The 14,535-nt window shown below is 38.2% G+C and overlaps 1 protein-coding gene across 4 annotated transcripts in view; it reads right to left on the bottom strand.

Annotated features, from left to right (window-relative positions):
* LOC117377844 (Kv channel-interacting protein 1) overlaps nucleotides 1-13,821 on the bottom strand; it is a 48,718-nt gene extending 34,897 nt beyond the window's left edge. Inside the window, exon 1 of one of the 4 annotated variants that reach the window (XM_055224850.1) lies at nucleotides 13,678-13,821. In XM_055224850.1, the coding sequence (XP_055080825.1) occupies nucleotides 13,678-13,765 (88 nt within the window). In that variant the 5' untranslated portion in view covers nucleotides 13,766-13,821. Of the gene's footprint in view, nucleotides 1-6,244; nucleotides 6,354-13,677 lie in introns of those variants that run through there. The other 3 variants (XM_033974350.2, XM_055224852.1, XM_055224851.1) reach the window with 3 other exon arrangements.
* Nucleotides 13,822-14,535: the final 714 nt, after the last annotated feature.

Here is a 14,535-nt window from a genome sequence, read left to right as displayed (position 1 = left end):
CGCCTCAGTCCCCAGCATGGAGGATCAATATAGAGTAAAACAGGTCGAAAAGTGCGACAGGAGACAGTGGACCACAGACAGAAATTGAAGTGAAATGCACAAATAGATAATTAAAAGCGAGAGAGGAAGCACCGCAGGCAGGTGGTAGCGTAATGATCTGAAAGAGTACGTGAATTTATGGGGTGCACAGTATACAGCTACTCTTTTGTATTCAAACCATTATTCTAAACTGATATACGCAAGCCCCTGTTCAATCTCACACAAGCAAAACAAACTCAGCAATATATTACCAGGGGAACTCGCTTCATAGCAGCCACACACATACATACACACACACACAAACAAACAGACTGAGTAAACACTGAAAGCTCAACTGAATCGACAATATAAGAGAGATCCACAGATGATGTTAAACTTTCATAGAGCCACACTTGTCAGGCGCAGAGAGCATATGGTTGATCAAACAGTTCCAAAACCCATCAAATCAAATGCAATACAAGCGACTGGGATCAGCGCGCTAATAGTGGCATTTGCTAAAACCCAACAGCCCGGCAAACAGCGAATTAATGGAACAGAACAAGAAACAAGCTTATCATTAAATTGAAATCTCAGCAAACAGTCGTCTATTTGGGTTTTATTTGTCGAGCGGTTTGGAGAGAGCAGAAAGTCACAATTTAATCCTCACTACTTCAGCTTGGCATTTTTATTGAGAAAAATAGTGAGTGGGTACAAAGCTAAGCAGTCATAAAAGAAAAACAATAGGTTGCATGAACAATGGCATTTAGGCTTCAGCGTTTGGTTCTTGAAACACAAATCAGCAGATTCGGTATTAGGGGTGAATATTTTGGGAATAATACTCAATTGGCCACATTCTGCAAGTATTGCTATTGAATTTGTATTTTTAATATGAAGATTTAGGTCAAAGCACACGTTTTAAACACATCCTGGGAATTTGCTTTTGAGAGAAGACTAAACCGTTAATCAGAAACACATGCATTTCAACAAATTAAGGCTTAAACTGCAGGATCAGTAGGTCCATCCATCCATTTTCTTCCACTTATCCGGGGCTGGATTGTGGGGCAGCAGTCTAAGCAGGGACTCCCAGACTTCCCACACCCCAGACACTTCCTCCAGCTCCACCGGTGGGACCTCAAGACCTTCCCAGGCCAGTCAAGAGAGCTCCTCCCGTGTGACTGACCTCCTCACCCTGTCTTTAAGGGGTTAGTAGGTTGCATACATAACAGAAAGCTTAAAAACCACGGTTAGTTATATAAAATGTACTTTTGTAAAACTATGTGACAGTTCACTTGCAAAAGCCTAGTTAAGAGCCTAGTTATGAGCTAATGAAGGCATAATCTTTGCATCTCTTATCACACAATACCACATCTGTACTAATCATAATAACAGACATAATCCCTATCTCTGAAAACTAATGAGGCTGCGTCAGAGATATCTCGCCCCTCCATCAGAAAAATGAAGCTATTAACATCTCTGAATGCACGAACCGGAATCAGCACTTAAACCACAACGCAACAAGTTCACTGCATTAAGACACCAGACCAAAACCATCTATGGCATCACGCTTGACATGCAGCTTTTGGCCAGCCGAATTCCATCTCATCATTTATTAACTATTACACAACGGACCTTTCACGAGCCTGAAACAGCTTTGCAAAATGGAAGCACAGAAAAAATATGTCAGAGAGCAAAACGCAGCAGAGACAGATTAAACATAGCAGAGAGAAGGTGTTGACAGGAGCTAGGCAATGTGGTGAGCAGGCTGTGAATTATAAATTGGTTAGTTAGTGGCTGCCCGATCTTATCAGACAAAAATGGGATGGGATCTGTCATAGCACAAGGACTGCACAGGGGGAGAAGATGGGGCTTTAGGAGCGGAGAAGGGGGGTAAATGAGAGCTGTGCAGACAGGTGGTAGAGAGAAAGAAGGAGTGACTGAAAGATAGAGAGAGGGGGGGGGCGAATTAGTGTTGAAGCTGCAGGGGGAGATAGATGTGTGGAGGTTCTGGTTGGAAGCAGGAACTGGGTGTAACAAATGAGTGGAGTGAATTGGATGGGGGAAAGAGAAGAGGGTTGAAAGATAAGAATGAAATGGGAAATTATATTGTGAGACTAGGATGTAAAATAATAGTGCAAAGTGGATAATGGCCAGTTATACATTATAAGCCATTAATTTACTAAGAAATTTGTTGCAAGATCGCTGTAACTAGCCCTGACGCAATAACACATTTTGACGTGCGATATATTGCTGAAGTAAATATAGACGGTAAATGACAAAACTGAGACTAATTTATGCCACTGACACAAGTGTAAATTCCACAAAACATCACAAAAATACCACAAAAACAGCAGAATGAAACACTTTTTGTTCAGTTGACAGAATTGAATTTTTCATTTACTCTAGGACTTAGTTTGCATCTGTAACGAGACACACTCTACAGCTCAAATCTTATCATATAGCTAAAAAATGATCCCAAATTTTCCAGTAGTGCAAAGAAAAAATGGCCACAAAAATACTGACCCCAAAAGAATACTGTTCCATCTAACATATACTGAGTGATAAGTGACCATAGTAATTATCATGAAAGGCTTAGGTTGGCTAAAATAAAAGAGCCGTGGATCTATAGCTGGACTAATTTGAGTTTTGAATGAATGCCAACTGCAGCAGCTTACATTTTAAAATCTCCATTACACGTTTGTAAACCAATGCCGTAAGTAGAGGTGTGACCACGCAATTGCTCTCTCTGTCAAAGGCATTTGTGAGATGAAGAGAACTCAATAGAAAGACTTGTTGTTTTAAATATATATTAAAGAGGAGATAATATACAAGTGGTTTTATGATTTTATATGAACATTTGAGCTTCAGAGTACTGTATATTCAGGAACTGTGAGTTGGTCAGACAGAAGACTATACCTTCAACTTCTTTGCAAAGATGCACCAAATACTGCTCCTATGACTAACTATGACTTTGTTTCAAACATTTTAGAAACTGGTAACAGACAAACTTTTAAATGGTTAAGTCAAGTACTGTCTTACAATAAATGTTACTCATAATCTTAGTAAAAGTCAATGTATGATACTAGGTCTGTCTTAAAGCACAATATATTGCTACAGATAAATACTGCAATAAATGATAACATTGAAAATATCGCAATAACAGTATGTTTATAAATAAGTTAGTATTAAAAGGCCAGAGCTGCAACAAATAAATAGCAGAATCACCTAGTAATCAGCGATATAAGTTATTTTTTGACCTTCTACAGAACAAATCTTACATTATTAATAAAAATGGCAAAAAAGCCTATTGCAAAGAAATTGTACACATGATAAATATAGAAAAACAAAATATATTGTTCTATAATTCATATACTGAACGATACCATGACAGGCTTGGCTGATACATACCAATTAAACGTATCTTTATCCAAGCAATTTAAGACATCTTGGTCTAGTTCTCTGTCTGATTCTGGTTTTTCGGCCAGCCTATGAACGCAGCGCAAGGAGCTCTAACACGCTAAAGGGTGTTGTCTGAGTCATCAGAACAAACAGATTGATTTAGTGCAGAGAAGAGCAGAGGAGAGCAGAGGAGACGAGCTAAACGACCCTGGCAGACCAAGGAATGAGGTGTTACTCACACAGAGAGATTGGCCAGACCCTGCTGCTCACAGTCAATCGCATGCTGCAGATAGGAACACAGCCAAAACATGTCAAGAACTACACATGTGAACCTGACCTGTAACAAGAACAGATCAAACTGCCTTCAAGTAATCTCCCATAGCTGGAAAACTCAAAAATCAACACTCTAGATCCATATTTCCAGTTGGTTCAGCGATATATTTGAACTCTCGCTCTGCTTACATTCCACTAAACTGTTTAATAACATTAGAAGAAAATTGCCTGGATTAGTTTATTTACAGAAGCAGGGGAAGAAACTATTACTTTGGGATAACACTTGTTTTCTGTTGATTTAGAATACAAACACGGTGTAATAGTAAAAATAACTAAAAATCATATTAACATTGCTGGCATGGGTCTTGAGGGGAAAATAGCTAGTTCCACAAAATACAAGACAAAACAAATTACCAGGGTTTTCTTCTGACAGGCAGCCTCCCCCACCCCCCATTACAGCTACAAACACTGTGATGCCTATAATAAGTACTTTCAACAGTTTGTGTGTGGCAGTCTGTCTTATCCAACCCACTTAGCAAATGAATCATGAATAATTTACACTATTGCTTGTTGTTGAAATTTGTGGTAGAACTTGTCTTGCATTATCATATCTTGGATTAAAAGGCTTTACCTGTTAAAACATCTATTCCACAGAACACACAATCATGCAATATGTTAAACTAGGCAACTTTGTACAGTGGTGGAAGAAGAACTCATATTTGTTACCTTAGTAAAAGTACAGATCCCGGAGCAAAAATATACTCAAGTAAAAGTATCACATGAAAAAATCTACCTAAGTAAAAGTTTTAAAGTGCCTGTTTGAAAATGTACTTAAGAGTGACAGATTTTGAGGTGTTATAAGGCTTCAAAAGGTTTCACACATGTTTGAGTAACCCTTTATTATTAATCTACATCTCCAAAGCTCAAAATACTCTGTTCCACCTTGTGATGTCATGCAGTGGTAGTTTTCAAGTTAACAGTTACTTTTTAGCAGAGATGGGCAATTCCAGGGCTGAAATTATCCAAATGAAGCGCTTCTTGTATTACCACATGACATGACAAGGTGGAACAGAGTGTTTTCTGTTTGAGAGAAGAACTCAGCTTAAATATGCAGGGTTTGTGTGTTAAACGTGTGTGAATGAAACAAAACTCCAGGTATGTTTGTGATGAGGAAACAATATAACAGAAAATGGAATAATATGGGCCCTTTAGGTAAAGTACTTTAGATACCTAAAATCTTAAGTAAAGTACTTTACTACTTTTACTTCATTACATTCCACCACTGACTTTGTACATATACAATGCCGGGCCAAAAAAACGTCACCACCAAAAAACAGGTCACACACTCTAATATGTCACTGGACCACCTTTAGCTTTGATTACGTCACACATTCGCTGTGGCATTGTTTCGATAAGCGTCTTCAACGTCACAAGATTTATTTCCATCCGGTGTTGCATTAATTTCTCACCAAGACCTTGCATTGATGATGATAGAGTCTGACCGCTGCACAAAGCCTTCTCCAGCACATCCCAAAGATTCTCAATGGGGTTAAGGTCTGGACTCTGTGGTGGACAATCCATGTGTGAAAATGATGTCTCAGGCTCCCTGAACCACTCTTTCACAATTTGAGCCCGATGAATCCTGGCATTGTCATCTTGGAATATGCCCGTGCCATCAGGAAAGAAAAAATCCATTGATGGAATAACCTGGTCATTCAGTATATTCAGGTGTCAGCTGACCTCATTCTTTGAGCACAGACTGTTGCTGAACCTAGACCTGACCAACTGGAGGAGGCTCGTACCTATTTGCTTAGTTAAAACCCAGGTGGCAACTTTTTTTTCAAGCAGTGTATATGTATATGTACAATACAAAGTCTATATTTTCATCTCAAGAGTCAATGGGCAGTGACAAATCAAAGAGCTGAATAGTCCATATATTGTAACAAAACAAACATGGCGGCCTACACTAGAAAAGAGTTATAAAAGAGGACAAAGATAGCTCACAAAAAGGACTAACAAACAGAGCAGACATGCCTGAACCAACAGTGCCAAACACTTTTAGTCAGAGCAGGGAGAAGAGGAAACTAAGATTAGATTCTGGAGAGTGGCTTTTTACAAAATGTCTAAATTGGTTTAAATAAATAAGAAGTTATAAGGTTTCCTCTGAATGGTATAGGGGTTTTGAGAGGAGCTGTCTTTCACATGTAAGTCACAAGTTATAGATACATGGCAGTGATTTGTTGTCCATAAACTGAGACAGTTCCATGATTAGCGGTGACCCTGTTGTATTAAAGGGGCGTGCACCACAGGCTAGCAATTTGTCATCAGTGGCACAATTCTACACAACACACACACAACTCCACTCTCTCTCAAACCGCAGCGTACGTCTTTAAATCAGTCTTATACCTGATCTAAACCCATTTAAACTGCTACCCTTTGATTGGTTGTCCTGTCTTCACTATCTCCAGGTTCATAAATCTTCTCAAGGCTTCAGCATCTGTTTCTCTACCCCTGAGTGAATCTATTGGGAGAGATTCACTGTAATCTGCCCACATACTTTATGTCACCTGTCACATGGGGAGGAACTCGTTGTGAATCCGCCTGACCTGCTTTCCTCAGTCGATAAGTAGAGATGACACACTTCTCCTGTCTTTTTCTGAAGCTTTTGCTGTGCCTAGAAACAGTAACAAATAAAAACAGTTTATCTAGGTATTATTTACAGCCGGGGTGCAAAATACATTTTGCCGGAGATGTAATGTTGCCTGTGGGTGCCGCTAGTGTCAGTTTCTCAAAACGTGAAAGGATTACTCTAAATATCTAACCTTACTTCTTAACATTCAGGTAGACAAAGACAAAGTACCTAGCGAGTATCTACAACTTATTCTTTCTATCTTTGTTCTAATTTTTATAACTTTTAAATAGCACAGAATTATAGGATCAAAGTAAAAGGTCCAATATTTATCTTTTGTGGTGGAGAGATGTTGTTGTTTTGTCTGAAATTTTACAGAGTGTAGCATTAAAAGTATCAATCTCCATAGAGACAAGCAAGTAACGCTATCAGGTTAGGTTACAGGTGATATCTGTAGAGAGGCAGGTCTACTTGCAGAAAGAATGCATGTTTTATTTTTATTTAGTTGTTTTATTTATAATATTTTTTTTTATTTTATTTTATTTATTTATTAATTATATATATATATATATATATATATATATATATATATATATATATATATATATATATATATATATATATATTTTTTTTTTTTTTTTTTTTTTTTTTTTTTGTAGTAAGGAATAAATGACAGATAATTTGAATGTCATGCCACTGTGAAACATTCAAGGCAAAGCTATAACATCCCCATGGAGACAGCCAGGTGGCAGATTATCTACCGGGTAGCCATGAAAGCCACGTGCTCCACACCCCACAGTGCAACGTGATGATGATGGGTAATGCCAACTCAATTAAGCTTGGAGATTGATTACAGTGTGAGGGTTGCCATGTCCCCTGAGAGGATTCTCTATATAAATTATTACCGAGCATTATTTTTCAGATTAAATATTCCCTCTGTCCCCTTTGGCCCAGTAAAAGAGATGAAGCCTTTTGTAGTGGAGCTGCTGCAGAGCGCGCACAAAGGTACCACACGCACATATTATTAGCTGCATCAAAGACCCTCCATGCGCACATTTACTTTTCAATATTTTAAAGTAAGATGCGTCCTACCCTCTGTCTCCACTTGCACCTGAAGCGAACATCTAATGAAAGATGCGCCTATTGAATATTTCATGCAGCACTTACGAATAACAACGCGGATTTAAGTCTTCCCGGTGTGAATTTGGATAGGGCCCCCAGTTTTAAGAGTCCACTTCAATGTCAGACACCATTCAGCCGCAATCACGTCAAGAGAGCAGTCACAAGAGTGCTAATAAGTGTAGGCACTTCCCTCAAGTTTTGTTGTGATTTTTCTGAGGATGTGAAGTATAAACGGGTGGCTATAGTGCCCCCTGCAGGACACTCTAAGAAAAGCGGTAGAAGATGCATTTTTGGAATAGGTTGAAGAATGCTCATAGTTATAGACTCCCACAAAGGAAATTACTTGGACACAGTAGCTCACACATAACGCTATAATAAAATACTATTGAGTATCTTCAGTGAATGAGCCTATAGTAACCAGCTGAAGCAATTAAAGTATACACTACCAGTCAAAAGTTTGGACACATCAGCTCATTCAATCTTTTTCCTTTTACATTTTAGATACATGCAGAAGACATCAAATATATGAAGCAAGAACTATGGAATTATGCAGTAGAGAATGAAAGGGTGTGACCAAACTTTTGTAGTGTATGTCTTTTAATATTTCAAATGTGCATACTGTTTTAAATTTGTCTGTGTTATGGGACTATGCGTTTGGTTGAATCGTAAACGCACAGGAAGCAGGATAAGGGGCGTTTGTCCCTTATTCCCTTCAGAAGACGCTTTGAAGAGTTCAGACAGTCAGCATGTTTAAAGTTACTCTTCCTCCAGAAAACTTCTCACTGATCACTGTGTAAAACTCCAGAGAGAAGGGCTGTATTTTTAGCATTGCAGATCAGAGTTCATTTGTCAAGATTAGACTTTTTTTTATTGAGTTTTATTTTTATACAGAAAGGTGAGGTTAACATCAGTATCAAACCAAACACAGAGTTCAGCCACATCTCATCCCAATCAAAATGATCAAACTCTGCATCCTAAATGGAGACTATCACACTGTGCACAAATGAAAGAATTCATCAATATAATCTTAGCCCAGCACCTGTGATGGCAAAAGTCCCCACACAGATACTACTACTATACCACTGATATACACCTGAATACAGTAAGCCAGTGTTGGGTAGTAACTAGCTACAAAGTAAGGGATAACTGTAATCAGATTACTTTTTAGTAATGTAGTCATGTAATTAGTTACAACTGAAAATTGAGTAATAAGATCACAGTTACATGCTCTGATAACTGAACCAAAAAAGTATAAATGGACTGTGGCGCTGCATCTGTGCGAAATGAGGATCTATAACTGAAAGTGTCATTTGTGTGAAGTATTTATGTTTTATGAAGCTGGTTCCTGAGCTGTATGTTTTGTTTCTTTTAAAATAACTTAAAGTAATCAGCAATCAAATTACTTTTGAAGTAAAGTAATCAGGGTAGTAATTAGATTATTTTTAAAAGGACTAGTATAGTCAGTAATCTTAAAGTAATCTGACCAGTAGGTCTGTATCATATCAGACCACTGAGCTTCTAAGTCGTCTACATTTTTCAGAATATAAATTCAAGTAATTTTTAATCAAACATTTTATTTATAAATTTCAGAACAAGAGGCTCACTACAGCACCCTCTAAAATATCCTTGAATAGATTAACTCCATTGCCCAATACTGATACAGCCACCTCTTATACCTCAAGGCTTTTTCTTTATATTTCACTCTTACACATAATGGTAAAATATAATATATGTGCCTTTAGCTGTTTCTAAGACAATTAACAGGAAAACAGATCCTTCAGCTTGCTGTCTAATGTGGTGAGAGAAGTGGTGAGAGAAAGTAACTCTGTCCAGGTCTTTAGCATATTTCTGCCCAGGTTTTTGGCTGCAGGCTACAATGAGTACCGTGTGTGAGCTGAAGCTAACATCAGGTGCCATGACACGAGTCCAGATCCCCACAGAGAACCGTTTCCTTGTCCAGCAGGACCCACCTGAGGCCAGGCTGCACCGGCAGGATAAGTGAATTCATGCATGGCTGGCACTGCTTATGACAGAGGGGCATAAAGGGATTGAACACAGCAGAACTGTAGGAATAAATAGAGGTAAAATAATCATGCCATTTCTTTATGTTTTATGTAAATAGAAACACCTAAATCAGAAAGGACATCACCAGGACTCAAACAAAGACAACGACCCATATAAATAACACTATAATAGTAAAAAGGAGCACTGTATAATTTTTCTGGAGGATAACTTGTCTTCATTTTATTTCTTTGCCTTGCACCACAGCATAGCACTAAACATTTTTATCTTGTGTTTTCAATTACAGATTTTTTTAGTGCTCACAAAAACCATGAAATACTGCAAGCGTGGTCACCTCTCCACAGAGCTGGCCTGCAGGAATCACTTGGTTGTCTTTATGAGACAGATACATTTAATGCCATGCTGTGGAAGGCAAAGAAATGACATCTTTGTGGAGACAAGCAGGTGTAAAACCCTCCATCAGATTTGAACTAGCTAATCACCCTTAATACAAGCTTAAAGCAAACATTTAAGAAAGTTATGTGTTGAACTAAGAGATAAAAGTGAATCTTGTGTGACCAGATGAAGCAGTAACCTACTACAACAGTTTACTGCAATGAAATCCATTAGCACATAGTTTATTGACCATCATGTAATACCCTATGGCCATCAGTAGGGGTCAGTGCTGTTCTGGGAGTCACTCATCTTGTCTGTATTAAGTCTTACAATTTACAAAAAAGTAAATTTTTTCTGCTGACTTTTTCCAGTAATATTTATAATTCTGAAAAGTATGTCATTACTGGAGCACTTTTTGTAGTTCCTTAGTACAACTTTTAAACTTTCCCAAAATGCTGACAGTTAAAGGTCAACCGTCAACGATTTGACATAAAAAATATGCTGAAATCTTTTCCTCTTTTAGCCAGGAACACAAGAGAACAGTTGCGTGTTCACATTTAGACACAATTATGTACAACAGACCTATAATTATGTACAAAATGTTCCTCTGGCTCTCAGCATACTGTCCTCTATATTTAGCCCAATTTAATTAAGGAAAAAGTGTGCTATGTGAGCTGTGGGGGATTGTATACATAGAAAAACAAAAAATAGAAAACACATTTATAAAATGGAATGCAGTGAATGTAAATTAGATTAGCCATTTTCACTGTAACTGTAATGGGGTTATATGACTGACCCACAATGCATTTCTGTTCTCATCAAATGAATAAATAGCACAAAAACTGGCCTGTACATTCTAATTGCTTCTAGAAATATGCATAACATGGAGGTGATTTAAGAATATAGGTTTACCTTGCCCATCTTTCAAAATAGTTCAAAATAGGCTATTAAATGTGCACAGAAATCTGATAATTGTCTGATTTCTGGAGTTATCAGAGTATGTTAGTAATCTGATTTCTTTCTGTTACAACTTTACTATAAACATTTACTGACTGTCCATGTGTTTTCATCACATATAATCATTGAAGTATTGGATTGGACAAGCTATCTGATTTTTACTCACCATGTAAACGTACCCAGTGACTCAAACACAATCTTTAAAACTGCACTTTTAAATGTCCTTTTATGGCGCTATCTATACATTGTGTAAGTGTTTCCTTGGACCATTTTATTTTATAGCAGTGCCATAATGTGTATGTGTGTGTTGTTGCCTAAAATTCCCTTGGAGGCTGTAGGAGAAGCAGCAGCATCTTGGACATTCTGCAAACCCAGATATATTTGGTCCCCTGTGCCATTTTGGCTGTGTGGGAGTTTAACGACTGGATAATAGTGCCATGTGGTCCTGCTTGTACAACAGCGTTTTATTTGTTTAATGACCCTTAAAGTGTCACGCAAAAAGTTGGATAGTATGAAAAATATGTGCTTTTAACTAAAATAACTTTGCTGATGACTTATTTTTGTTTCCTTACATAGTTATAATTTGAGAATAGAGCAGATTGCACATTTTTGTTTAGTGAACTATTGTTTGAAGGGACAATGTACAAAGATGTTCCACAGCAGATTAGAACTAAAAGGCTATTTTCTATCGACAGCCCCTGATTTACAGAAATAAATTATACAAGAGCAGTCCACACTGTCCACTCTCTGGCCCACACACACACAATATCACACATTAACAAAGTAAAGCATTAGGTAAACATGTCATGTTAAAACTACTTTATACCACTAATTAAGATTTAAATAATGCAAGGTAATCCCAGTAAATCATTTTTAAATAGACTGTTGCATTAAAAGACATGAGTTGCAAGAAATAAATAGCAGAATGAACCAATAATTAGCCATAAAAGGGACTTATTCACCCCACCACAGCTCAGATCTCCCCTCCACAGCTCAAATCTCCCCTCCACAAATCAAATCACCCCTCTGCAAATCAAATCTCCACAGCTCAAATCTTATCGTAGTACACCAAAAATACCTCAAATCGCCCCACTTTTGCAAAGCTATTGTTCCAGCTTTCATACATTGAACAATAAGTTGATATAGTAATCATCGTGTTTACAAAATCATGAATTTTAGATTATAAAATACATAGTAACCTTCTTTTTATACATTTCACATTATATCACTGATTTAGGTAAATTCATTCTTCAGGGTCACTCATAAACAGTTCATAGTAATTACCACAATACACTGGCTTTATATTCATGTTTACAACTCCATTTTTACTTTGTGTTTATTTTCAAAGTAGCCATTAAATTGTTACGCAACTCGCCCCAGCCGTGACGTTGGACCTTAAGGGCAGATTTACTGTGACCATGCTTCTAAATATGTGAATGAAACATGTTAACAGCCTGCATTTTACACACTGGTTTTGTGCATGCACTGTTTTTATATAACTGCCTATTTGATGTTTGTGAACCCTCTGGACAAAACGCCAACTGACTATAATACTACTGGACTATTCATGTGTGCGCGCTGCAGGCTTTCTTTTTGTATGTCCAGGATTAGCTAAAAACCACATAGTATATAAAAATATGACGGCATGCACTGCTAACCACTCAAGTACACAAGAACTTCACCCCTTTTTGACAGAGTGGAGGCAGGGTGGAGGCAGGGTGCGTGCAAGCAGCCCCACAATATGTTTTATTAGTCACATCTATCACTACATGTGTGCTCTAAATCAACTTTATCTCTCCTATATTAGCTGCTCAATTCCACTTCTTTGCCCTCAGGAAAACGCACAGAACAGAATGAGGTCAAGACAAGAAATAGAAAAGTTAGGAGTTGTACAAGTGGATTGGACTTTTGCCACTACTTTCTGCTGATGTTTGGGGACTTATCTCGGCCCTGGGTCAGGTTGTGTTATAAAGGTATACTGTACTTATCCTTAAATGTCCTGCATATTTATACCACAGCATGGAACTTTTACGGTGGTTCCCAGTTTTGTCACCATGGATACGCTATTGCATTGCCTGGAGTGTTCCAAAGTGTGATATTAAAACTATTTTCTGATCTATGTTATAATGCCTGGAGTTGTGTTTTGTTTCGTTCACACATGTTTAACCCACAAACCTGCATATTTAGGATAAGTAACACTGTGCTTTTACACTCCAGACACCTTCACTAAAATCATTTGGACGTTTTTAGCATTAGGAGTTGGTAAGGTAAAAGGTAACTGTTCAAAACTACCACTGCATGACATCACAAAGTGGAACAGAGCATGTTGAGCCTTGTGCATGCAGACAGCCTAATAATCCAGGATTAATCAAACATGTGTGAATGAAAACAAACATAACTCTGGTCTGTATTTAAACACACTGAAAAACACACTGAGAGCTGGGTCGCCTCTCCACAGATCTGAGCTGTCACCAGGCTTGATGGTGTCACAGGGTAAAGCAATAACGTCTCCATGGAAACAAGCAGATGGCTGGCCTTCAGCTAAAAAGTTACATAGTGCGACTGTGTCAATCTGCAAATCTATTCACATTAGACATTTATATTTTTATCTACGACTTTGTAATAACTATTAAGGCAATCGAACCTAAACAGCAATGTGATGTTCAAGGATGTACTACATATAAACAACTGATTCATAGTTTTTTGCAAACAGAAATACATAAAAACAAAGCAGAAATGGGGTCATACATGTATAAAGGTTCATCCAGACATCATTATGCTGTACAAATAAACTTGCCTATTAGGTCAAAATTTAAAACCAACATAAACCATTAATATAAACAAACACACAAATAAAAAAAATATGAAACAGAACTTATCCATACCTTTGATGAGCGTTCCAGTGACCAGCTTGTGGACCGAAATGGCAAACTTCACCAGTCCCTGTTTGCAGCGCTTGGCACATCCAGCCATCCTGACAGTGACCCGGGATAGTACAGGGTGAGCAGGGGCCAGGGCAGGAGCGTGTACGTGTCCCCCCAAAAGAAACAAACAAAAAAAAAGTCCCCAAAACTATAGGATAACAGGGAGAAGTGCTCCAGTAGAGACAAGTCCTGTGTGCCACCTTACGTCCCGGTGAGCTGTAAGGAAAAAAAGACATGGTGATCTGTTTTAGCCTCTCTCCCTCCCCCACTGAGTTACTTCACTCTCTCAATGTGTCTAAATTAGAGCTATTGCATATAGAAGCATGGGCAGAGAGGGAGGGAAAGAGAGAGAGAGAAAGAGACAGAGTAGAAAAGTATGCAAAAGAAATGAGAAAGAGCTGCAGCTTGTTAGAAACTTACCACAAAAACTTCTGTACAGTGTGTGTGAAAAGCCTCTGGGGTTGCAGTAATGAACTCCTTGATTCGTTCCTCTGCTTCTGTTATCCGCTACTGTAGACCCCCCACTATCACTCTTCTTCTGAGCCCACCAGTAATCCACTTTGAGCACCAGTGACAGTGGACAGCTCCCCACTCAGAGCTGCACACTGCTGCTACAGTACAGGGAGACACACCTCCTCCTCAGACTCCTCCCACAACCAACAGCTAATGGAAATAAGGGAGCATTATAATTAACCACTAACAGAATCTTTAAAGGGAGGACATTATGTAAATTTGACTTGGAGCTTTTAATCATGCTATGGTTTTCATATTGTCCTGCATTTGAGGCTTGAGTGTTCGGAAAATCTTTGTTTTTACCTA

The sequence above is a fragment of the Periophthalmus magnuspinnatus genome, chromosome 10 (genome assembly GCF_009829125.3).
Source record: "Periophthalmus magnuspinnatus isolate fPerMag1 chromosome 10, fPerMag1.2.pri, whole genome shotgun sequence".
In the NCBI taxonomy this organism is placed as follows: Eukaryota; Metazoa; Chordata; class Actinopteri; order Gobiiformes; family Gobiidae; genus Periophthalmus; species Periophthalmus magnuspinnatus.
This window is presented reverse-complemented; position numbering and strand designations above follow the sequence as displayed.